Below are 26,070 nucleotides of genomic sequence, written 5' to 3' on the forward strand. Positions count from 1 at the left end.
CCCTCCAGGCTGGTGGCCAAGTCACAATCCCACTGCAGGACCTGGACCATGACACATCCACGAGCCTCTGCCCACCTACACCCCACACCAAGGTGGAAGGCATAGCCATGCATAATTCATCCCAACTTTCAGCCCAGAGCATGACCAGAACATCCTTAATCCCCTGGCCAGCCCAAACCAGGAGGAGCTTTTCAATCACTCAGAGGGACTTTAGGACAGGGGCTGCTCACAAAACCATCGCTCTCCATCCTCTTTGCAACATGGATGAGGGCATACAGATGGACAAAGAGCCTGATTTGGGTGGAGGCTTGTATTGGGTTTGTGTGGCAAGATTTTGGTAGCGGGGGGGTTACAGGGGTGGCTTCAGTGAGAAGCTGCTGGAAGATTCCCCTGTGTGCGACAGAGCCAACACCAGCCGGCTCTAAGACGGACCCGCCACCGGCCAAGGCCGAGCCCATCGGCAATAGTGGTAGCATCTCAGGGATAACATTTTTAAGAAGGGAAAGAAGTTGCAGCGGGCAGAGAAACAGCAGCCAGAGAGAGGAGTGAGAACGTGTAAGAGAAACAACCCTGCAGACACCAAGGTCAGTGCAGAAGGAGGGGGAGGAGATGCTCCAGGCGCCGGAGCAGTGATTCCCCTGCAGCCAGTGAGGAAGACCATGGTGAGGCAGGCTGTCCTGTCCCCCTGCAGCCCATGGAGGTCCATGGTGGAGGAGATATCCACCCCCAGCCCAGGGAGGACCCCACGCCAGAGCAGGGGGATGCCCAAAGGAGGCTGGGACCCCATGGGAAGCCCACGCTGGAGCAGGCTCCTGGAAGGACCTGCGGATCTGTGGAGAGAGGAGCCCAGGCTGGAGCAGGTTTTCTGGCAGGACTTGTGACCCTGTGGGGGACCCACGCTGGAGCAGTGTGCTCCTGAAGGACTGCAAGCCATGGAAGGGACACACTCTGGAGCAGTTTGTGAAGAACTGCAGCCCGTGGGAAGGAGTCACATTGGAGAAGTTCGTGGAGGACTGTCTCCTGTGGGAGGGACCCCACACTGGAGCAGGGGAGGAGCGTCATAAGTCCTGACCCTGAAGAGGATGAAGCAGCAGAGACGTGTGATGAACTGACCTTAAACCCCATTCCCCGTCCCCCTGCGCTGCTGGGGGCGGGTAGGTAGAGAATCCGGGAGTGAAGTTGTGCCTGGGAAGAAAGGAGGTGATGGAAGCGTGATGGAAGGTCCCCATTGTCCATACCTGATTTTAGCCATGCTGGCACAACAAATGTCTCTTCTCGTCCTCTGTGGACCACTGTGAAAGCAACTGCATGGATGCTTGCATATGAGATGCTCCATGCATGATGCATCCTCCTGCCGGGACAAAGGTCATGAGTCTGTTTCTCCTTAAACACACCTGAAAGGAAAAAAAAGAAAAATCACCCCCCAACCAATTCTAACCCTTCAAGGTAGCAAAAAATCTCCATTTTAAGTCCAAAAAACCTCCCACTGCAAGCTTCTGTGGCCGGGGGTGTGTGTGGGGGGGGGGCTGCCCTGAGCCCCTTGCAGCCCCTCAGGCAGCATCTTTCAGAGAATAAGCAAAAAAATCTTTCCTAAACCAGAGCCCTGGGGTTTTATGTATTCGTTTTTGTCGGCACAGTCATTAAAGGGAGGCTTCTGTTTAATAGCATTTGCTGGGAGTTTGCAAATACAAGAAGCTCACCAGCTGCCCTGGCACGTTAGCAGCCAGGTGAGATAATGAGGCTTGAGGAAGGGATCAATACAGAGAATATCAAGAAGAAAAAAGGGGAATAATAAATAAAAATATGAAAGTAATAATAAGCTTGGGAAGATGAGTCTTGGTACAGGACACCCATCACTAGTTTGGATGAGGGGGAGTGGGCTCAAGTCTTGCAAAAAGCATCTTCTAAAGGGTACCAGCATAGAAACGCTTGCATTTAATGCATTAAACACACTTTGTGGTTAAAATGGAAAAGGTTTGCCACGCGTGCATGGGAGAAGGTGGTGACCCTGTCTGGGGCTGTCCCCAAATGGGGTGAGATCGGGGTCAGACCACACTTGGGTTAATAACATGGCTCATTAAGGTAGCAGCAAGGAGCCCAGTTGGCTTTGACAGTTCCCCTCTCCTTTGGGGAGAACAATACCCACCGTTAGCAGACAGCATGAGAAACGTCTTCATTAGCTAAAGGACATTAATTTGGGACGAGCGAAAAAAATCCAAGGTAGTAGAGCAGCCTCTCGGTGCCATTGGGCCATGCATGGCTGGGGGACGTCTGCAGCAGAATCCCCTCTGGGCTTTGAAAGCAGCAGCACGGCTCAATGTAGCATCCTCATTTTGGAGTATTTTAATTGAAATTGTAGCTCAGGTGGCCGGTGAGCCCATAGGGATGGTGTCTGGGGTCCCACAGATTGTTTTTATAATGTCCCCTTGCTAAATAAAGTACAAACTCCATGGCTGGCATTATATAGAGCATTGCAATAAATAGATATATAGATATTCTTTTTTAATTGTGCAGTTGCAATCACATAGCATGGGGACTCCCTACCATGCCATGGGGGTGATATTCCTTGAGAATCAGCTGCTTCCCTGCACACTGACCCCAAAGGTGGAACAATTGCAAAGAAAAATAGGAAAAATGCGTGGAAAAAGCCACAAGTTCCTTGACACTTTTCCCATGGGCATCACTGATGCTCGTGAGGATGTTCATGGTCCTTTGGCTGCAGCATGCTGCACGGCTGGTCCAGCGACTTCGCCACCCTCTTCGTGCTGTTTCACACCACTGAGACGGGGAGAAAACTTAATCAGAAAAGACTTTAAGGGCAAAGAAAGAAAAACCCAGCAAAGCACATTTGATGGCTAATTAGAAAAATACTCAGAAATCGGTGCGAGGCGGATAATCTTCGCTCCCTGGCAGCAGGAGCCACGCTGTCCCATTTCAAGGTTGAGCGGTCGGGAATATCAATCTGATAATTGTAATGCTACAAATGAAAATCAAATTGAAGCCAGTTAGAGGATCACATTATAAATTGATTTAGTCCTCAGACAAGTTTCCACCTCCTTGGTCCTGGGTTTCTCTGCTGTGGATGGAGAGAGCTCTGGGTACCAGAGATGGAGGTGATGGGCTACATCCTTCTGCCCATTTTCCCTCCATCTCGCAGCATTTCGGGGGGGGTGGGGGGCGGGCGGAGGGCATTTTGGGGCTTTCTATTGATGCTTGAGGATGTGCAGCTCCAAGAGGGTATATTAACCCCTTGGGATGCCGTCGTTGAAGCAAGGGAAAGAAAACATTTGCACCCAAAGCCAAACCCCATTACAAAATACTGCAAGGAAACATGCTGATTCCTATAGGATTTATTTCCACGCTCCCAAAATTTCCTTTCCTTCAGAAACCACATGTACTCAGCTCCCAAAAACAGGGGATTTTTGTACCAAATATCCTCAATTCACAGTCAAAAAATGGCTATTTCAGCAAAACCCCCGTTTCGGCGCAGCCGGCACCCGCTGAGCGCTCCCACCACTATTTCTGCATCTCCAAGTGCCCCAATATATACAGATTCCTTCTTTATACAGGTAATAATATACATCATATTTATATATATATATTTATATATATATAGATATTCACACGCAGACACACAGACACCTTCGGCCGAAGAGCCGGCACCTCCAAAGCCCGCAGGGAGGTTGCCGTTCCTGCCGTTAAAAACTCCCTTCTCCCCATGCACAAAGCTGTTTTTTGGGGGGGAAAAAGCCCATTTTTCAGTTTTTTTCCTCCTTAAAAAAAAAAAAGAAAGAGAGAAAAAAAGAAAGGGTGATGCACCCAGGGCAGGACCACCCCCGGCAGCTTTTGGGTGGCTTTCTGAGGTAGGTGCCGGGTGGGTCGGAAGGGGTCCCGGGGTGCTATAGCATCAATGGGACCTGCCAGATGAGCAGGGTGCTGTCGGCATCGCTGCCCCGGCGTGGCGATTCGGCATTGAAGTTACGGTAACCCCGACCTCCCGAAATGATGGCCACCGAGGAAATCTCCTTGCGTGGGGTGTCACGGGTGCAGGGTCGGCTCCGCACCCAGACATCGGGGTCGTCGGCCATCTCATAGATGGAGCCGTCCTCCTCGGTGTGTGCCGGCGTGCCGCCGATCGGCGCTTCCCGCACCGACAGCAGCTGCCCGGGGAGGTGGGAGGTGGATCGGAGGCGATATTGTAATAAAATCCCTTTTTTTCTCATTTCCCGAGGTGGGGGACCATCCAGTTCAGGGGCTTTCTCTTCCTCACCCTCTTCGTCCTCCTCCTGGTCACCCTTCAGCACATCAGGTGCCAGGGTGCTCAACGCCACCGCCAAAAACTCCACAGGGCCACCGTGCCCATTGAGGGACACGATGCCTTTTCCTGCCCCCCCCCCCCCAAAAAAAAAAGAGGGTTTTACTAAAAACAAGCCCAAAAATAAGATTGCATCCACATAGGGAGGGGTTCTTCGGGTGCTCACCGGTGATTTTGGGGATGCCTTCCAAGCGGGGCACGGGCAGCAGCACGATGATGCCCTGGTCAGTGCCCACCCAGAGCGAACCCTGGCAGATAAGGAGGCTGGTGACACGGACGTGTTTTTGACCTGCGAGAAAGAGAAAAAAAAAAAAAAAGAAGGTGAGGGATGAATTTGCAGCAGCATCTTCCCAGATAACCCATCACCAGTGGATTTTTTTTATGGGGAACACACTCTAGAGCCCCAAAACCAAGCAGCCCCTTTGCACGAAGGTCTCCAGCCCAGGGAGAATGCTACAAATATAAATAAATAAAAAGAGGAGGGAAAAAAAAAAAAAAAAAAAAAAGAGTGAGACTTCTAATGGCAAATGAATATTTTATCGCCGGGACTTAGCGCTGCACGACGTCGGACTCAGCGAAGCAATATATCTGCGGAGATGCAACTCTGGTTTCTCCGGGAGGACTTTATTAATGACCTGTCGAGTTAAAAAGGATGAGAGAGCGCGAGTTCAAAAACGCATTAATACCCAACGCTCACTCGCCCAGGAAGAAAAGGAAGTGATAAATATTTTAACATGCCCTAAAAAAAAAAAAAAAAGAAAAAGCGACTTACACGAGTATCGTGCTTATAACTAATTACACAATTATGTCGCTCTGTAGCTGGAACAAGGGGGGAGACAACCTTGCAAGCCCAGAGTAGCTAAGAGATGGATGGGTGGACACGGCTGGGAGATGTTGCTGGACGGTAAGCTGGGGAAAAAAGGGGTTCACAGGGCAACGGCAGTGGGGCACGTGCAAGGATGCATGCATGGGGATGCACATGGGTGCAAGGATGCACACAGTGCAACGACGGAGTGCATGGATGCATGCAAGGATGCACGGGTGCAAGGGATGGGGTGCAAGGATGCACACACACATGCAAAGATGGGATGCAGGGATGGGGTGAGTGGATGCACACACGTGTGCAAGGGTGGGGTGCGCAGATAAGGCGCATGCATGGGAGCACAGGTGCAAAGACGGGGCGCACGAATGCACGCAGGGGTGCAAAGATGGGACGCGTGCATCATGCATGGGTGCAAAGATGCCACCAGCTCCGGCTCTGCAGTCAGTGAGGAGAGACCCCAGAGGTCCAAGCTCAAACCTTTACACCATTAACCAGATAAATTCCTCACCCAGTTTCTCTGCAAACCAGCACAGCCGTAAAGCAAAGCAACACATCTATGGGGTGATGCCCCATCTTGCCCATTAATTGCAATTAAGAGCCGGGGGGAAAGGGAGCTCACCTGGGAGGACAAAGGTGGTCCTAGTGGCAATGTTGATCTCCTGCAGGTGCTCCAGTGTCTCAGTGTGGAAAAGGCGGATGGAGGAGCCTGAGGAAAAGGCCATCCAGACCCCACTGCCCGCCTTGATCATGTGCGTGACACTGGCCTCCGCGTCCGGGTGGGCCTCGAAGGTTTGCTGCCAAAAGGGGAATTGCAAAAAGGAAATCAAAGGGTTGCACCCTAAAATTGCTGCTAGCTTGGGCTCTCTCTGGGAGCTGTTTTAGGGCTGCAAAACTACACGGGGAGGGGATCAGAGTGATCTTGAGGTCCCATCCCTCCTTGCCAGCTCTGGCTTTGGCAGAGGACACTGAAACCAGCCCATCTCCAAACCCCTCTTGGGGCGCCTTTTTTTTTTTTTTTTTTTTTTTTTTTTGAGTGATAACAGTCTTCCCAATTCTCCAGGTTTGGGTTTTTTCTTCTTTAAAAGAGTCATTTCCCAGACTAGATATATCTGCAAAGTCCATCCCAAGATGGGACAAGACCTTTCTGCTTCCCTCCAACCCCCAAAATCAGCGATCAAAGGCTCAGCTCTGCTGCAAGACCTATTTGGGGATTATGGACTGCTCCGTCTGCTTCCCAAGCTGCCTGCTGGAGCATTTCACTATCAGTCACAGGATGCAAACTGCAGGAAAAACACCTTTCTGCATCAAAAATTGCTCCTGCTGCAGATTTCCCAAAGTAAAACCTCATATTAGTATGGAAGGATTAAATCACCGGGAGAGAAACCTGCACGCAGTGACTTTGCCTTCATTTCTCCTATGGCTTTGAAACCTTATATTTTTACTTCAAAATTTGATTTATATTTAAAAAAAAACCAAACCAAAAAAAAAACCCAAAAAGAGGACTCAGTATTGATCCCCTTCCTGGAGAGGACCAGCATAGAGCACCCCCCCCCAAAAGCTCACACAAAATTGGGGTGGATAGAGACTTTTAGGTGATCTCCCCTTGTTCCCCACCCCACATGGGATTTATTCCCTGATGGTTTATTCCAAAGTTGCCGATCCCATCCAGGCAGACCCAAGACCTTCCATCAAATACTATTTATACCATCCCCCAGCATCCCCCCCCCCCCTCCTATTTTTTTTCCTCCCCCATCACTTTTCTTCTGCAAAAATTCCCACCCAGCTCCTGTCATAAATAAAATCAGAGACTGAAAACGAATCCAGTCCCCAATGCATTATTCATCTCCGGCACCGCCGTTAGGCTGGATTTACGACAGCTAATACATGCAAACTAAGTTTGGGCACTAAATGTGAAAATTAAAGGTGGAAGAAAGGGGTGGGTTTTTTAAAGAAAAAAGCAACTATTCAGCATTCCCTGTTTATGCAGCTGCAGGAGATGTCTCGGTGTCCTTGTCCTGTGACCCAATGTCGGAGGGAAAGGACCCAAAAGGGATGAAAAGCAGCAAAAAGCAGCAATAAAAGGTTGGTTTGGGCATTGCACAGGCAGGGATGTGCCCGTGCACATGCATCCTTTGGGGCTCAAACCACTGTAACTCCCCCCTCCAAAAGCCACCACTACGTGCCCCCCTGTCCCGTGGATGCAGCATGGGGGGGTCCCGGTGATGGTCCCTACCTGGGCGCAGAGGCCGGTGGCATCGAGGACGGTGACTTGGTTGGCACAGCTGGCCCAGAGGGTCTCATCCAGCGTCAGGAGGGCTCGCACGGGACCGGTACCCACGGCCAGACGGGTGGGCTGCTCTGTCGGGTCCCACAGCCCCCCTAGAGCAGAGATGCCATGATGGGGGCAGGTAGAGAGAAGATGCTCAGCAAAAAGAAAAAAAAACATCTTTCGATGCAGCTGAAACCACCCTAAATGGCTGCTGGGGTCAGTTGCGAACCCCTTGTGTCCCCAGTGTCACCTCGGATGCCTCCGAGCATCTTAATGCCACAACCAAAAGGATGGGGGGAGCTCACACCCCCAGCTTCAACCCCCCAAAGCCCCTTTGCCCCTGTGCAAACAGGTATTTTAGCAGCAAACAACTGGCCACCTGCAAGTCTGGGGCATGTTCCTCGCTGCAAAAGCCAAAAATCCCCCTCTCCCCTCCCCCCCCCCTTTTTTAAAAAAATTTATTTGCTCTTGAAGCAACACTCCTGAGCCGATTCATCCAGGGCCAATCTGGAGTGTCTCTGTGAACAGCATTCAATCTGGATTTGGATGAATTCGCCACCAGTGGTGGCTGAGCAGCTTCAATGGGTAATTGCTCTCCTTTTCTTATTTCCAATGCAATTTTTAAAAAAATAAAACCATAGGATCCAAGGGATAAAAGAGCCCTTTGGGCTCTCAGACCTCTACTCCCATCAGCAGGAGTTTGCAACGGAGCTGCCTTTCAGTAAATCCTAATTTTCACGTAAAAATGAGCTATTTTGGGAAAGCTTTTTCCTTCCAAAAAGACGGGGATAAGATTAAAAACCCCATCCCGCAGCCCTGCCGGCGGCTTGCTGCCTTCGACATGCATTTATGCAATCGAGATTAAATTAAAGCCACTTTATTAATTGGCTTGCACAGTTGCTATAAGGTGGGAAAGGGGATGCACAGCACCCCAAAATGCAATGTAAGTGCCTTTACTGGCTCCGGGTTGACTTGGGTGCTACTCGCTGCAGGTTATCTCAGAGCAAATGAAGGGTTTTGTCCAAAAATAGGCCAATGGAACACATTATCTGAGGCTCTTTCCTACCCTCTAGCGATGAAGCAAAGGTATTTAACAGCCCAGGCGAAGAGTGCCTGAGGAGGAAGGCTCTCAGCAAGCTGCAGCCTTGGCCTGAGCTGGAGGCAGGGGAAAAAAAACCAAAAAACAAGCTAATAAAGGAGATGGTTTTTGCAGAGATGGGTTTGGAGGGGGTCGGCTTGGTTTACAGCACCAAAAAGGGGATTTTTTTTGAAGCCAAAAGCTCTGTGTCCTTGTGCATCCCTGTGTCAGACCCTTCCTGCATCCCCTGAGCATAACCATCCTCTGAGCAAAACCTTTGCTGCAGTCCCAACCCCTCACCAGGACTGTTTTCCATACATTTTCCCCCAAATCGAGCCCCTCTTGCATTCATTCTGGCAAAGCAAAATAGCATGTTTTCCCCATCTCTCCCCGGGCTGCAAGGGGAAGAATGAAATAATGGGGAGGGGGGGGGAGAAAAATGGAGATTTACCACCATTTTAGCAGCCAGCACATCTCACTGGTGTGAAGAACCTCATGCTCCCTGTTTTTTAGGGTGTCCTACCAAAAACCCCATCCGAAAGAATGCACGGGGGTGCCCTCACCATTCCTCCTGGGGTAGGCAGCCACGGTCCCATCCTGCAACCCTGCAAACAGGTACTCGGGGCTGTGCCTCAAGCAGAGGACAGGTTGCATGCCTGGGCTTTTGCAGGTCAACAAGCACTGCGTCCCCGTGTCCACGCTGCCGTAGACCGCGATGCTGGGGAGGGAACAGGGAAGAGATGGGGAGATGCAAGAGATCACACTGGTCCTCATGGTTTGGTGCTGGTGATTGCATCAAAAGGATGGCTGCGGAATATGCGGGCTCACCTGCCATCCCGTAACCCCAAGCACACGGTGGGATGTGGGGATGCTGGGGGCTGTTCTGTGGTCGCTCGGGGTTCCTGGGTGCCCATCGGTTCCCCTTCACCCGCCTCGGGGATATACTCCATGCACAGCACCGGCGAAGCCACCGGGAAGGACTTGACCGTCCGCGGCACAGCGCGGTTGAGGGAGAAGATCTCCACCTGCCCCCCTGCGCCTTCCTGGCCCCCCCCAACCTGCGGGGACCAGAAAATGGGTGTTAGCACCAGCCGGGAGCACTGGAGAGGCGGTTTGTAGCCAGAGTGACCCAAACCTGGCAGGTTTTGCCCCGTTCATGGGGCCGTTTTGCTCACCCAGAGGTAGCCCTGTGGCAGCGAGGTGCTGACGGCGGAGAAGCCCAGCAGCGAGGACTGCACGGGGTTGTGCACTGCGGCGCCGAGCTGGGGGAGAAACAGGGGTGTGGGAGGGGTCCATAACACCCCCAAATTACCCCAATGCATGCAGGGTATCAGTGCATGCCCCAAAAATCAGGATCCAGCCCCAGCCCAGCTTGTATTTTCAATTTTCCAGGGTGGATCGCACTGATTTCTGCCTTTGCAATCACCTTGCCACCCCATCCAGCCCATCCACCGTGGGATTTCTGCCTTTATTCCCCCAAATTATGGATATAAAGGAGAAGGAGGTATTGGGGGGGTTGGAGAAGAGGTTGGCCATCGCCTTTACCTGCAGATCAAGGGCTTTGGAGGAGAAGGCAGGCATGTGGCAGGAGAGGATGGGGCACCAGAAAGGAGCTTTGCTCTTCTTGTCTTCGTCGGGACAGAGCCAGCCCGGCTGATTCTCCTCCCCTGCGGTAAGTAGAGGAGATCAAGGACGGCCAAGATACCCCCCAGCATCCTCCCCCTCCCCAATGGGACCCCAAAATTAGTAATTTGAGGTGCAGGGCTCTCATCTCCAACCCCAAACCACCATCATCTGTGGACCTGGGATACATCTCACCCCTTTCCTCCAAACTATTGCACCCCACCACAGTCCGCAGCCAAGCAACTGCCTCAAGCAATGGTAAAAGAAGCCTCAAAAAGAGAGATATTATATATATATATATATATATATATATATATATATAAAGGGGGAAAAAATACACCCTAATGTGTTTCTTCACATTAGGCTTTAATGTGTTTTCATTTGTAACTCATGAACTCATGGATACAGGATTATTCCCTAGGCATCCCAGATGAAAAAAAACAAAAAAAACAACAAAAAACCCACAACAAACCCATACACAAAAAAACCAAACACATAAACTGTTAAAAACAAGAGAATCAAAAATCATTCCAGCCCGGGGGGATCTGAACACTCAAACAGGATTTCAAATGATTTTTTTTTCTTCCATTAAACAACTACTTTTTTTTTGCTGTAGTGGCTGGTGGAGTTGAATAGGGATAGGGACGCGGCAGGAGGAACAGCTCCTCCCTTACTTATTCATCCCATTTCACAGAAAAAGGGTCAGCCCCAACACCATCAGCATGAGAGCCAACGGAAACCCATCACCACACTTCACCATTCCAGAGATGCCACCCAAGAGCAGCAAAATGCAAAGCATTTGGAGCCAGAATTACCAATTCCCATCATTTCCAGTGTGCAAACCCCCAAAATGTTCTCCATCACCTTGCTCCAAATATTTTCCCCCTGCCCCATTTCACGTTGGGATGCTCGGGATGAAGCAAACCCCGTTTCTGCTCCCAAATTTGGCTTTTTGAAGCAAGAGTGATGGCAAGCAACATGCCATGGGGCTACTCACGCAGTCCTATCTTGGCCAAGTGCAGGCGGTTCACCCAGGAGATCTTGCTCAGGGGGTTTGGAGTGATGAAGACCACCATGACGCTGATGGGGCGGCCAGACCTGTGTAGGGAAAGCATCACCAGGTCCATCTTCAGTCTCCTCCTCCCCAGGGTGGGAAGAGTCCACCCATGATCCACAAACTCACTTGTCTGGCTTCCCAGGCAGCAGGAGACGGAGGCGGCACTTGTTGGCAGAGTGGATCTCCTCCTCCTTCACCTTCATCATCCTCTGCAGGGCCAAGCACCAGTCCTGGGCCACTGTCATGTTCAGGTTCTAGAGGAAAAGTCATAAATCATGGAAGCGCCTCCAAAACAAGCCTGAATCATCCCCGAATTTCATCTGTGGGGCTCTGGAGGACGAGGTATCCAGCATTCCCTGAGGAACTGCATGGTTCTTGCAAAGCGCCGAAGCTTGGTTCTACCCAAATCATGAGTTTGACCATGCTTTGGCACGTAGATACCTGGTAGGTGCCATGCAACGTGCTGATGAGAAGGGTGATCTGCTCCACCACCGCCAGGTCCTTCTGCAGGTCCTGCAGCTCCTGGAAGAGCCGTGGTGGCCCCAGGTAGACTTTATCTTGGGTAGAGAAATGGAGAAATGAGATCCATGGAGGATGCTCCACCCCACCCCACCGAAACCAGCCCAACACCGGATCTAGGGATGGGTGCTCACTGTGCGAAGCCTGCCCAGCCGGCGCGTGCTTCTTGGCACCAGCATTGTGGATGACGATGTTGTCTTTCTCATAGGCACCACTCTCCTGCCCCACCTCCACCACCTGCACCTGCGGGAGGGCCGTGCTCCACTTCACCACATATTTGGGACCAAGGGGCACCAGGCTGCTAATCTCCAGCTGGCCTCTGCCGAGGAAGGATGCAAAAAACAAATAAACAAACAAACCAGCAGGCACCGTGGCTCACCCTGCAAGCCCTTGCAAAATGCATTTTGCAAGCCAAGCCCTATTTGCAACCCCACACCATGCACTGGTGCATGCCTGCACCCCCAGATGTGGGGCACACAACCACAGCAGACCACGCTTGGCACCTACCCTGGGTTCACTGGCCTGGAAGAGGGGAAAAATGATTAATAAAGAGGTATTATGGGGAATTCAAGGAAGGTTTTCCTCTTTGCAGCATCAACCAAGCCCTGAGGTCCCAGCAGGCTCTTGGACCCTACACCGGCTCCAGGACCCCACAGCACCAGGGGATGGGGGCTTTGCATGGAGGCATGCCAAAAGTGGGGGGCAAAGCAACCCCAAACCAGGTGGGTTCCCCCCCTGAAAGAAGGTGAGGTAGTTTTAAAAGTCATTGGGGTAGATCTAGCAAAACCCACTAAGCCCAAAAATAGAGGTGGGGAAGGGGGAAGGTTGCTACATTGGTACTTTGCAAAGTGATTTTGGGGACTGGGGCCATCAGCACATACTTGAAGTTGATGTTGGCGCACACCAGCATGTCGTTGAGCAGGAAAACCTTCCGCTCCTTCGACTTGATGAGCTGCCCCCGGTCGCCGTACACCGTCTCTGTCAACGTCTCACAGAGCAGGAGCTGCCGCTGCCCTGAGCTCAGCAGCTGCAAAAGGGATGGAGCAGGTGGGGGGGGTCAGCCTGGCGGCTCTTGCAAGCCTCCTGCCCCCAAATTTAGGTTGCTTTTCCCTTATTGCAAGGATTTTCCTCCAACCAGGAGCATGCACGGCCCTGAGTTCTGCAGAGACAGCTGTGCAACATGCTCCGAGGCTGCACGATGCAAAAACACTTTGCACCCTACACGTCCAACCACCAAGAAAGCAGAGCCTTGAAAAACCAACGTGGGCCTTTTGCAGCCCCTTTTGGGTCTCTCTTCATCCCCTGGCCCTAAATCCTGATCCCAGGGCTGAGCTGGCATGTGCTTTGCTGCAGTTTTTGCCACCACGGCCATCCCCAGCCCAGGATGTGTCGCAAGAGCTTCATTTAGGGTTTGAGGTTATTTTTTCCCCATCAATGGTTGCAAAATCAGGCGGATGAGACAAAGCAGCTTGTCCTTGCTTTTCACCAGAGGGGAATTTCCCTGTGCCAGCCTCAAAATTTGCTTTTGCTCTACGTCCTTTCAGAGAAAACAGGGATCCTGGCTTCCCGAAACCCCCGACGCAGAGAGGAAGGTGGAAGCTGCAAAGCTCAACCACCAGCTCCAAAACCCACCCATCACAAGGATGAGGAGGTGAGGCTGAAGGACCCACCTTGTTGAGGCTGCTGCGGTCACTGATGCTCTTGCTGAGCTGCTGGATTTCGGCGACTTGGTCGGCCAAGCGCTTCTGCTCATTGAGCTTCTCTGCTAACGTCTCCAGCTCGGTGAGGGCCAGCTGGAGGGACAGGCGGTCTGCGTGGCCTTTTGGGGTGTTTTTCAGCATGTCCTGGAGCAGGGAAAGGATGGGGGACAAAAGCCACCCCGGAAAAATCAGCCCCATTGGGGGATACTACGATTGGAAGTGCTTTTGGCCCATTCAAAATCAAAGCTTGGAAGATGATCCTTGGGACGGTCCCCAAACTGCAACCAAGCTGCCAACCCAAAAATGTGTCCCTTGCGAAACCCTTTCCCAAAGCACCCAGGCTGCAAAAAGTAGGGTGCAAAGCAAGGTGGGTGCAGGCACCCCTCACCCTTACCTGCAGGAGCAGGATGAACTGGGGGAACCTCTGGATGGGTTTCACCATCAGCCCGTAGAGCGTGACCCGGTCGGCACTGGCCATCTGCCTCTTCTGCGGGGAGGAAAAAAAATGGGGAGGAGGGGCAAAAAAAAAAAAGAGGCGTTTTCACCCATAATGGTGACCAGCAGCACCCTGCACCCACGTTTGGGTCCTACTGACCTTGAGGAAGTCAAGGAAGGCGGGTTTGGTGAGACAAGCCTTCTTGATAAGGGACATGGCAGTGGTGAAGTTGTTGACGTAGTCGCTGTAGACATCCAGTACCATGGACTTGGAGAACTGGGGAGAGGACAGGAGGAGAGCCGCAATGCTGTGGGGCTCCCCCAAAAAGGGGGGGTCGGCAAAGCATGGGGGTGCTGGTGTATTTTTGGGGTGATGCTGAGGATGCTGGTTGTACCCCAGGTTGGGGCTGCATCACTTAAATCCTCCAAACCCTCCCCACTACCATTGAGAGGGGTCCGGAGGGAGGTTTGGCAGCAGTCCCCTGACTTTTCTTCCTACCGAGGCCACGAAAAGGTCCCCGATCTTCTCCGCCGAGTCCCACTCGGCCACGCGGGAGGCAAGGGCGATCTGGAACATGGAGTGGCACTGCAGGATCTCCTTCAGACGAAAAAACACCACCTGGCACTTCCTAGCGCTCAGCACCTTCGGCTCCATCTCCATCAGCGGGTTCCTGTAATCCTGCGGGAGATGCCAGTGCATCAGAATCCCAGCATCTCTGTGCTCCCCACTGCCCCGAGCCCCCCCTCCCAAAAAAGGGGGGGTCTCCCACCTGCAGGATGCGTTTCAGGGAGTCCACGTAACTCCGCTCACTCTGCACGATGGAGCCCAGGATGTGCCGCCGTACCACCTGCAAATGATGCTGGGGCTCAGCCGCGGTCCCCCCAAAACCCCAAATAACAGGATGGGGGGGGGGGGCGGGCAACAGCGTGCTGCAGAAGTGCTGACACGACAGCATCGCTTTCTGCTGACTCGCCTTTTCCTCGGTTGCTCAATCACGGGACCAAGGGGAAGCCGTGCCCCCCACCAACCACCCCCACGCCCCCCCCGAATCCCCAACCTGCCCCCCACCAACCTGCTGTGGGCTCAGCCCCTCGGGCATGGGGCCCAGCTCTGGTGGCGGGTGCTTCATGTCGGAGACGGTGACCTCCAGGAAACCCGTGTCCTCCTCCTCTGAGTCTCCTGCAAGGAAAAAAACCCCACAACCAAATGCCAAAAAAACCCCAATTTTAGACTTTTGGGGGTCTAAAGAAGAGCGCGGACTCCCATCAGCTACTTGGCTGGGGATGTGTTTGGGTTTGGAGCTGTGAGCAAAGATGGACCTCAGCGTCCTCCCAGCATCGCGTGTCCCTCCCCGAGCCCCGGCCGCTGTCACCGGACACCAGCATGAGTCAGGCTGCGAGCAGGGACCGAGCCAGCTCCCCGCAGGGAGGGGACAAAAAGTGTCCCTGTCCCCAAAAAGCCACCCTGGTTGGGGGAAAAGCCCCCCGTCCCTGCTCCAAGGGTGGGTGCGAGCAGGGAAAACGGGGACAAACGAAGCCAAAAGCAGCACGCCAAAGAAAATGGGGAAGGTGAGAGGCGAACACCCGCCGGCCAGGGCCAGGGATCCCTTACCCGAGGCTGAAGCAGCTGAGGAGGAGGAAGGTGAGCGAGCCAAGGCGGCATCGCGATGCGGGGACGGCCGCTTCTTCCACATGGCCGCAACGCCCCGCTACGGCCACCCCGGCCCCATCCCTGTTGCCTATAAATAGCCGGTAATGGGGAGGACCGGCTGGGCTGGAGGGGAGGGCGCTGGCGGCCGGGTGACCTTTTTCCTTCCCTAATTTTGGCCGGGAAGCTCGCCACCCTTGGCTGCCAGCTTCATGAGCTCCTTCTCCCCATCTCCATGCCCTAAGGACGGGATGCTCTGCAGCACCCTTAGAATGGGATGCCCTCCAGCACCCCAGGGTTCCCCAAAAGCACTTAAGCCCCCACCCCGGCAAGGCTAAGCCGCACTGGGGACATGCAGCGAGGCTGGGACACACACGCCGGATCCTCCGGGCAGCCCTGGCCGAGCGGTGAGGCTGTCCGCCAGGATCCTACCTCCCCCGTGATGCTCCAGGGAGACCCTCGAGCTCCAGCGGGCAGGCGGCTGCTTTTCCGCCTCCGCTGTCCTCCTCCTCCGCTCCCCATCCCCTACGCGACAGCAGAAGGGTTAGGAAAATGCCCCCAGAATTGGTATTTCAGGGCAAATCCTGCTCTGTGTCCAAGGGGGGCAGCCATGGGTGCTGGTGTGGTGGGGTCATTGTCCTGCTCCCAAAAGGACAGGGGTGCTTGGAGCAAGGACTGAGCCAAACCAACTGAGCTTGCATGGGGATGCAAAGAGTGAAAAAAATTCAAACAAGAGCTTAAGACGCAGAAAATAAATCAGCAAAAGGAAAAGCTGAAAGCCATAAGGATTCATAACGATATTTTTTTTAAAAATACTCTCAAAAAGGCTTTTTTTTGGCTCCCAAAAGCAAGGAGTGGGGGTTGCCTGCTTACCTGGTGCTTCTTTCCGGTGCAGGAAGGTCACCTTCCTCATCACCGCGATCTTGGTCTTTTCCAAACCGTCCTTGGTACCGCTTTTGGCCGCTTTCATCAGTTGAGTCATCTGGGCAGGGGGACGAGAGGGACCGGGAAGTTCAAGGCAGCACTGGAACCCCATTTTGGGTCCGGATATAGAAGCGCCATCCCCTTGGGGACATCCCCCGTGAGCATCATCCCCCATTTTGGGTCTGGATGCAGTGGTGCCACCTCCTTAGGGACATCCCCTCTGAGCATCATCCCCCATTTTGGGTCCAGATAGAGCAGTGCCACCTCCTTGGGGAGGTCCCTTCCAAGCATTGTCCCCCATTTTGCATCTGGATGCAGCGGTGCCACCCCTTTGGGGACATCTCCTCTGAGCATGATTCCTCATTTTGGGTCCAGATACAGCACTGCCACCTCCTTGGGGACGTCCCCTCCGAGCATCATCCCCCATTTTGGGTTCAGATATGGCAGTGCCACCTCCTTGGGGACATCCCCTCTGAGCATCATCCCCCATTTTGCATCCGGATGGAGCGGTACCATCCCCCTGGGGACATCCCTCCGAGCATCATCCCCATTTTCCCGCAAAGCCCGACGGGGAGGAAGAAGAGGCACGTGGCCGAGGAAGAAGGATGCTCCAGCATCTCTCCTCCCTCCGCAGGGACACAGCTGCGGGCAAGCAGGCACGGGCAAAGCGGGAGCATGCAGCAAAAGCAAAGAGGAGGGAGGGAAGGGAGGCACGAGCACATCCATCCCCTCCTCACGGCCGGGGTTTTGTGTGCAAGAGAGCAAAGGAGTGGGGGGACACCTCAAATCACAGCGGTTTTAGCCCAAGCTGACATCAGCGTCACCTTCCCAGCCCAAACTGGCCATAAACTGCCAACCTGGATGGTTTGGGACTGGGAAAGGCTTTGCACTAAGTTTCTACACCTCCCAAGAATCTCCTTCCCCACCTGATTTCCACCCTGTATCAGGGGAAAAACCTTCTCAATCCATCTATCCCACGGGCAACCTCGCTTCGTCCAAACGCCCCTTAAAAAAAAACAAACACCCAACAAGCAAATGGTTTGGGCAGCTGGAGGGTGAGGAGCTGCAAGACAGATGGACATGAGAGGCAGCTTTGCAGTACTTAAATTTTTTTCCTCTTTTGGGGGATAAAATGGGATGAATTCAGCCTGGATAAATTCCGGGAGGGTTTCCCCCCCCACCCCGCCTGGGGAAATTTGGGGGACAAGGGATGGAGGAGTGACAGTACCTTCCAATCGTACTTCTGCTTCAGCTCCTGCATGTCTCTCCCCCCAACTCTTAAAGCCAGGATGTCCCTCTTAGTCCTGGCGTATCTCTCCTTTAGTCTATTCAGGTCTGGAGAAAGCTGAGCCCAAAGCAAACCAGGCAGGAGGAGAAGGCAGAGGAGGCGAGAGAAGGCAGAGAAGACATCCAGGTAAGCAGCCAAAAAAAAAAAAAAAAAAAAAAAAAAAAAAAAAAAAAAAAAAAGGAGGAGAAATCATCCCAAAGCAGCACGGTACAGGCAGCATCCTCCCAAAAATCTGGCTTTGCTTGAGCAGGGAAGGGAGCAAGCACAGGGAAAGGCAGCAGCCACGCTCCAGCAATGCCAAAATGCAAAAGGAAAGGGGAAAAAATAAAAAAAAAGGGGAAGGAAGAAAAAAGAAAGAAATGAAACCCCTGAAGTTTCAGGCTGGCTTTGCACTGGGTGACCCTGGGAACCACAGCATCCTCTGCTTCACCATCTGCAGGAGCAGCTGGGCTACATGCTCTGGTGCTATTATACAAGCAAACCCAGAGGGGAAAAAAAAAAAAAAAAAGGAAAATAATAATTAAAAAAATAAATTCAAGAGTTACCTTGGGCTGGAAGGATGCCCGCTGCTTGGCCGGCTCGGCCTCTGGCTTCGTTTCCTCGCCTGAATCCTCACTGTAGCTCTCAAACTCGCTGGAGCTCCAGCCCAAATCTTCACCCGCCCGTGGCCCCTCGCCACGCTGCACCTCCTCGTAGATCAGGCTACGCTCTGTCCCCGGGCCTGGCAAGCAAAAACCAGCTCCTTTTCCTTCCAGGAATGTAATTTCCCTTCCCCAGGGACCCCCAGGAGATGCCCCAAATCCACAGGGTCTTGCAACCCCTCTGGGAACACCTCTGCCTTCATCCCTCCCGATTCCCAGTGGTTTTCCCAGGGTTATCCCCCTCTGCATCCTCTTCTGGGATGCGCTTCTCCCTCCTGGAGCGTGCCTTGGTTTGCCTGGCTGGAAAATGGGCTTGTGGTCCCTGGGGAAGCAGAGGGGGAAGGTCTGTCCCTACCGTCCTGCTCGGCATCAAGCGTTTCACAGGGGACATCATCGTAGATCACATCATCCTCCACCACCGGGAACTCAAAACGCTCACCTTTGGGGGGACAAAACCCCCCAACAGGGACTCAAGTCAGCACCCGAAGATCAAGTCAGGATGGAAAAATCCTTCCCAAGCCTCGGCAGTGTTTGTTTTATTTTTGCCCGGCTTTTTAACCCACCTTGGCAACTGCTTTTCCTCTTCCAGGTCTGGGCACCGATGTGGGGGTCTCCACCAGCCTCCCCATTGCTCACCCCCACTGGCAGCCTGCAGGGAAGGGGGTCAGGGAGCACCCCAGAGTGCAACCCACCCCCTGAGATTGGGTGCAAATCCCCTGGGATTGGGTCAACCCAAGTCCCTCATCCCTCCCATCACCGTCGTTCCTATTACAGGGGTTCACAAGCACAGAATAAAGCTTGTATTCGTGTGTGTGTATCCCTCGTGCATGTCTGCTTCTTCAGGGATTTGGGGGGGTCCCAGGTTTTAGGGTCATGATGTTTTTTTTAAGTGGGTCCAGGCAACCCGCATGGGGCTGATGCAAAAAAAACCTAAAATAGCTTTTTTAGCCTCAGTCCTCATGATGCTGCAGGGTGGGAGGATGCATCAGGGAGCATGGGGAGAGGGTCCCCATCCCTGGTTGGGGTCCTGCCTCTCTCGCTGCACCCTGTGCATGCTCTGGTGGGGGGAACAAGCTCTCCTTACAGCCAAATTTGCATCTTTTCTCCCCAAATCTGCAGCTGGGATGAACATCACCCCCCTTTGAACACCCATCCCAGAGGGTTTCTCCTTCATCTCCTCAATTGAGGGCTGGAGGAAGCCCCCACCACCCAGTTAACCACAGACCCCCAATGGTACCCAAAGCCTCCACAGATCCTCAGGGCTGCAGGGTGCATCCCAAAACCCTGGGGCTCTCCTGCTTGCAGCCGCTTTCACAAGCAATGGGGAGAAGTTGGGGAAACTGAGGCACAGCACCAGGCTGTGACATGTCAAACAGGGAGGACAAACCCCAGAGTTGTGCTTTCTCCTTCAAGGGACTCACACACACACACACACACACACACCCCAATCCCCCCAAAACCCCACATACCCTTCCTGGGTCTCCGGCACCAGCCCGTCTGCAGAGAGGAAAAGCAAAGAGAAATGGCGTTGGCACCCAGGCTTGCAGCAGTGCCACCCTTGGCACCCAAAGGGGACACGGTGGGGACATCGAAGACACTGGGAACCCCCCGTGCTCCTCACCGACACCAGAGCTGGCAGCACGCCGTCTGCGAGGGGGTGCCTGGAGGACAGCTTCGCCACTCGGCTCGGCCGCCGAGTCCTCTTCCTCCTCCTCCTCTTCCTCGCTGTCGTCAAAGTCGAAGGCTTCGCCGAGGTCCTCCTCCCCGTGGGGCAGGGGGCTGGGGGTCTCCAGGGTGAGATGGTCACCTGCGAGCAGAAACCCCATCACGGTGCTGCTGTACCTCAGCAGGGATGGAGGCATGCAGGGACGGAGGGATGCAGGGACCAGGGGACAGAGGGGACAGTAGAGAGCATCACCCCTCAAAAACTGCAAGAACCAACAGCCCTTCGTGTTTTCACAACCCCAGGAGGCTCCAATGGGGATATGTAGGATGCCCCTGGGTGACGGGCCACCCACTTTCTGCCCAAAGCTGGGTGTCCCCGTCCCCCCCAAAAAAAAACCCAGCTCCAGTGGGCTGACAGTACCTACTGCAGGGTGGGGGGGCAGCTCAGACGAAGCCATGGTGCTGGGGGTCCGGATGCTCCGCCTGGGCCCTTCCCCAAGGCTTTCCTGTGGGAGAGGAGGAGAAATGGGTTGAGAAGGGAGATCAGCCCCCCCAAAATCCATCCCCAGGAGAGGAGGCGACGTGGGGAGAGCCCAGGTGGGATGCATCCAGCTCCGGCTGCTGCAAAACCTTGCGAGGAAGCAGAAAAGCTGCTCCCAGGTCCCGGTTTGCACATCAAATCCAGTTTGTGCATGGTAAATCCACCCCATGCACAGCAAATTTATCCCATGCACGGCAAATCCAGCTCCAAGCATCAAGCTTGAAGGTCTCGGAGGGCGGGAAGCGCCAAGCATCCTCCTTGCGATCGATGGCTCATCCGCTCTGGTAACCAGAGATGCCCGGCACAACGCCTTGAAAGGTCGCCAAGAGCAAGAGGAAGGAGGGAGCGGGGACCCCCCATGCCCAAGGGACGATACAATGGAGAGAAACGACATCCGAGAGGCTGCAAAGAGCAAAACGGAGCCAAACTCTACTAATTTGGTCCTGCTGGAAGCAGCGGCCGATGCAGGACGGATGCCATGACCCTCTCCGCGCCCGCCCCGCCCCCATTTCTTCCTCACCTGGACCCTCATTTCCCCTCAGAAGGGGATACAGGGGACACACAGACCCAGGGTGATCCCAAAAAAAGGGATCTATTTATTCCCCCTGTACCAAAACCCTTTTGAGCTGCAGCGCAGTGTGGGTGCAATTGCCCCACGTGGGTTTGTAGCAAGCCATACAGCTCCAGGGCCACATATATATATATATATATATATATATATATATATATGTAGGTAGGTAGTTCTAGAGCACAGTAGGAGGGAGCTGAGGTCTGGGATCACCTCCCAAATTTGCATTTACCCCTGGAAAATGAGCTATAAACCCCTCGCAATTGCAGCACGTGCACAGACTGATGTCGCAACCCCACCAGGCTGCAAAGTATCAGCAACCCCAACCCCGCCCTGCTGCAAAACCCCCCGCAAAGCATTGAGCTAAAACCCATCTGACCCTTTCCCAGCCATAAAAAAATAAAAATAAACCTCTTCTTCCCCTACTTGACCTGCGTTACCGCCGCAAATATCCTCTTCCAGCCGCTTTTGCAATAAGCCCGTTGCCTCCATAAACACATTTATAGAGATTTATTTGGGAGGAGGACTTGGGGACGCTTATTTTTCCTCCTTGAACTCTTTTGCTGGCCCTCGAAACAGAAAGCGGTTGGCAGCCAAGGCTCCTCTCATATGTCACCTAATCTGCTTCCCATTAGCGTGGGAGCAGGCGATTCCCTTCTCTCCCTCTTTTCGCAAGCTCCAGGTTTTATCCCTATGGATGCGATGCCAACCAAGCCATAAATCCACGATAAACCGGCCCCATTGGGAGACGTGACGGAGCTGAGGACCACAAGGGAGGGAAAAACCAGCCATATTTTTGCAGTGATGTCTCAAAAAAAAGAAAAAAAAAAAAAGCTAAGCAAGGTAGAAAATAATAACACCTGGGTAAAATAAACCCAGCAAAGCGATGCCGATGGTTTTATCCAGAAACCAGTTTGCTCGCTGGTTTGCTTCGCTCTTCCAGTAATCTGATGGCTTCTGCATTCGGAGAGGGGAGCGGGAAGACGATGCACAGCCGGGCCCTGTGGCTCGGTCCCGATTTTATCCCGCTAGCGGGGCAGTAGAAGGTCACTTCCCATTTTGACAGTTGACATAAGCTCCCATCAGCCCGATTTGTCCCAGGGCTGGTTATTTTTCCAGCTGTAAGCACGTCTGCCGCCGAGGAGAATTACCAGCTCTCCAAAACAACCTGCCACAACCTTTAATTGGGTCTTGTTAAATTAAAAAGAAAAAAAAAAGGGGGGGTTATTTTGCATAATTTTTCATAGCAAAACTGCTATCGGGGTAGGAGCATCCCACAGGATGGAGGGGAGGGAAAGCTGGTGGGGGTGAGCTGCCCTACTGGGGAGATGCCCCCAAACCAGACTGGGACAGCAAAAAAAGGATGTCGAATAATCCAAGAAGGATTTGGGGATGCAAAACAATCCAAGAAGGACGTAGCGATACGCTATCATCCTTGGAAATATGGTTCTAAAGCCCACAGGAGCTGCTGCATCCTCACCCTGCCGCCAGCATCACGAGCCCCGGTCCAGCCCCGTCTCCCTCCCAACCCGGGCGGGGAGGAAAAATAAATAGAGCTCGAGCTAAATAAAGGCAGAAAAGCAGGGCCATCTGCTAAACCCAGCCCAACCCTTTGCCTAGCAAGCTGGCAACTATTTGGCTTTATTTTGTTTATTTTTAGCCACCACGACAGAGCGACAGGTCGCAGCTGGCGGGGACGGCTGCCAGTCCCCAGGGGACCCGTCCCTGGTTAAAGCATCCTCCACCCCATCCTACCGACCCCCTTTTTTTCTGAAATATAGGGGTTTGTAAAAAGAAAATGTAAAAAAAAAATAATCCATAACATCACAGCAGGGATGCAGCTGGGATTTACGCTGGGATTCCCTCCTGCTCCTCTCTGCATCCCCACCATGTTAATCCCTCCTTATAAATAACCCCGGTGCTATTTATAAGGGATGGAGGAGTAGAAATAAGAATTAGCTTTTGTCTCTCAAGAGTTTCCTCTGACTCCTTATTAATTCCTCCAGCCGACGGTCCTGCATCCCAGCTGTGGCTTCAAGGCTTATTTCACCACCTGGATGATTTTTCCACCCTCACCTTGGCCAAAAAATAGAATTAATTCAGATTATTTCCATCATGTGGGACGCCAGGGAGAGCAGCATGGTCCCCAGAGGAAAGCAGGGATGTTTTCTTCCCCAGATCCCAGTCCTTTAAAATAATAATTAAAAAAAAAAAAAAAAAACAAACAGAAAATATTTGTTTCAAGGTAAGGGTTTTTTTTCCAGCCCTAACTGGGTCTGTATAGCACGTTATCAGTGTTTCAAGGGCCAAGTAGTTCACTTCCCAGTTTTCCAAGGAATTAATTGCTGAAGTTTGAAGGCGTCGATGTGGGAATAAGGGCTCCAGTGAAGAAAAATTATCCTGTGTCTTCAAAATTTCCCCAAATTCGGTGTTTTGAAGCAGTTGTGGTTGGTGGAGGTGGCAATAAGGGGCGGCTCAGTGAGCGCTGGGAATGAAACGATAGCAAAAAGAGGAGCTTTCCCCTAAAAGAAGCCAAAAGATGGATTTTTTTTTCCTCAAAAAAAAATCCAAAAAAAGGGTTTTCGCAGAAAAAAGCCAGAAGAGGGGTTCCCCCCCAAAAAAAATTCCATGAAAATTCAAGATTCAAGGCAATTTTGTGATCATATTTTAAATCAACTCTTGCCAAAAGGCATCATCTTATACGAAAGCTTTTCCTGAACACAGTGTTTCCTTCTTTCACCTCAAAAAGGCTCTTCTGGGCAAATATCCCACAAATATTCCAGCTAAAAACCCCAAGACCTGGAAAACTGCCGCCGTTTTCCTTTTTATTTTCCTTTTCAACATCGCCGATGAACTGGAAAAAATCCTTCCCTTGTCCAGCTCACGCCATGAGAAGTGCAAATGCAGGGGAAAAAGGGGGGGGGGGGGGAATCAGTAAAAAAATCAGTTCAAAAAAATCAGAATTACAGCACTTAAAAAAAAAAAAAAGAGCCTGTTTGCAAAGACTTCTAGCAGAGAGACCCAAAAAGCAATGAAAAAGCCTTACTTATTGCCAAAACCCTTCCCAATTTGATGCTTATCCCAATCTCCACCTTTCAATGCTTTGCAAAGCAACTGCAAAGTTCACCCACTGCAAAACTATCCCAGAAAGGAATATGAAGGGAGAAGAATCTGAATCAGAAATAACAACAATAAAAACAAAAAAAAATTGGGTTTTTTCCCCTATTAGTGTTCCCAGCTCAAAACTCCCAACAATTTTTGGGTTTGCTTTATTGCAAAGCTCCAGATTAAAACCTTGCCCACCCTTTGCAAGTGATTTTTTTTCCCCCATCAGTTCTCTGGGGTCACCTAATTTTGGCTGAAAAGTGACTTAAAAATCAGCATCAGGTGGTGACACTGATGGATTCAAGATCACCCTCCACAATGTTCTTATTTTCTCTCCTTGCTTTGCAAACACCTATTCAAGCACCCCACAAATACTGGGGTTTTTCCACCCTGCAGATGCATTATTTCACTTTTTTTTTTTTCTCCTGGTATTTTGGGCAAAAGCCCCTCTTTGCAACCCAGCATCTCACTAAAACACACTTAATAAATTGCAAAAAAAAAATAAACTGATGCAAACAGAGGGGAAAAAAATATTGCGGTGACTTCAGCCCCTTTGCAACCCTTACAGCGTGCAATGCAACCTTGCACCCCAATGCAACCAATGTGTCATCGTCCGTCCCCCCCCCAAAGAATCACTGAAAGGGGGAAAATTGCCACTATTTGCTGTCAAAATGATCCTGGAGGAAGTTCTTACTTCCCCCTCCCCCGAAATTGCAGGTTCCCGCAGGTGCTGCAAATACCAGCCGGGAAAACCTGGGAGGAATTTGCAACCGTCACAGAATTTGCAAGAAAACAGGGTGAAAAAGCCCAGGAATGGGTGCCAGAAAAAGCTTGATGCACCAATGCCCACCTCCTCCCTCCCCATTGTTCCTTCTTTTTGCTTATATATTTAAAAGCAATGAAAAATATATAAAATATATATATGTAACAAAAGCCCCTGTTGCTGGCGGCAGCAGGGAAGCAAAGGGCGACCTCCTCCCCCTGCGAGAGGATGTGATAACCTATAGACATGCATTATATGTATGTATATAGATAAGGATTTATGGCAAGGAGGGGAGGGAAAAAGGGTTTTTGCTGACCTGGGAAGGCCGCGTCTCCTCCGGCTTTGTATCCGCATCGGCCGAGCAGGCCCCCGCCGGGGAGGCAACGTCAGGGAAAAAAAAAACACAAAACCCCAAACCACCCAAAAGCTAACGGGGATGAAATCCCACCGTCACCCTCAATGGGGTGCCCAGGGTGGGTGACACCCAAGAGGCCCCCAACCCCCCCACCCCGACACCCCCAGATCCCAGCGGCCAAGGGCTCGCTGCCGGATGGGAGCCGCGGTCCAGCGGCTGCACCGAGGGATGCCGGGATTTTGGGCAGCATCTCCCCCCCCTCCTCTTCTTCTTCCCAAGCAGCTCTGATTTACACCCCTGGTGATCCCAATCCTAATAAATAACCCCCCAGTAGGATTTGGCCCCCTGCTTGCCTTTTAACCCCCTGTATGCCGGGGCGACCTGTTAACCCTCTCGCTGCCGAGAGCGTTGCCTGGGAAAAAAAAAAAAAAACAAAACCCACAGCCCTGGATTTGCAGCAGGAGCTTCCAAAATTTCCAAGCAAAAACAATTTTCTCCAGGATATTTTACATCCAAGCCACTGGTTGCAAGACCAGCAGTCCCAAAACGCAGCTCCACATCCCCATTCAAGGGTATTTCCCCCATGCCAGCTTTTCAGGCCCTAACCCCCCCCCCCCCCCAAATACACTATACAACAACAACAACAAAAAAAAGACAAGTTAAAGCAGTGCAAGGACCCCACACAGGCATTTATTTAAATGCAATATCCTCGCTACAAAATGTACCAGTCTTACCTATTCCATCGGTGTTTGG

General features: G+C 52.2%; 1 protein-coding gene across 8 annotated transcripts; it reads right to left on the minus strand.

The window, feature by feature from the left end:
- Positions 1-3,342: 3,342 nt before the first annotated feature.
- ARHGEF10L (Rho guanine nucleotide exchange factor 10 like) lies at positions 3,343-26,070 on the minus strand. 8 transcript variants are annotated; one of them, XM_049806491.1, is made up of 29 exons: positions 26,052-26,070; positions 20,407-20,491; positions 19,942-20,127; positions 19,790-19,817; positions 18,884-18,969; positions 18,676-18,759; positions 18,225-18,400; positions 17,620-17,736; positions 16,341-16,449; positions 15,900-15,992; positions 14,893-14,999; positions 14,590-14,667; positions 14,319-14,498; positions 13,980-14,096; positions 13,779-13,871; positions 13,355-13,528; positions 12,566-12,711; positions 11,819-12,003; positions 11,607-11,722; positions 11,292-11,419; positions 11,106-11,206; positions 10,031-10,152; positions 9,661-9,747; positions 9,314-9,543; positions 9,049-9,203; positions 7,372-7,517; positions 5,758-5,932; positions 4,482-4,604; positions 3,343-4,384 (listed from the first exon to the last, which is right to left on the minus strand). In XM_049806491.1, exons 2-29 carry the CDS (start codon positions 20,441-20,443, stop codon positions 3,900-3,902), a joined length of 3,864 nt encoding a protein of 1,287 aa, XP_049662448.1. In that variant the 5' UTR covers positions 20,444-20,491; positions 26,052-26,070; the 3' UTR covers positions 3,343-3,899. The 8 variants fall into 8 exon arrangements, with proteins under 8 accessions (XP_049662448.1, XP_049662430.1, XP_049662440.1 ...); XM_049806473.1 differs by lacking the exon at positions 26,052-26,070 and adding an exon at positions 25,279-25,462; XM_049806483.1 differs by lacking the exon at positions 26,052-26,070 and adding an exon at positions 22,575-22,600.

The sequence above is a fragment of the Accipiter gentilis genome, chromosome 1 (assembly GCF_929443795.1).
Source record: "Accipiter gentilis chromosome 1, bAccGen1.1, whole genome shotgun sequence".
Classification (NCBI taxonomy): domain Eukaryota; kingdom Metazoa; phylum Chordata; class Aves; order Accipitriformes; family Accipitridae; genus Astur; species Astur gentilis.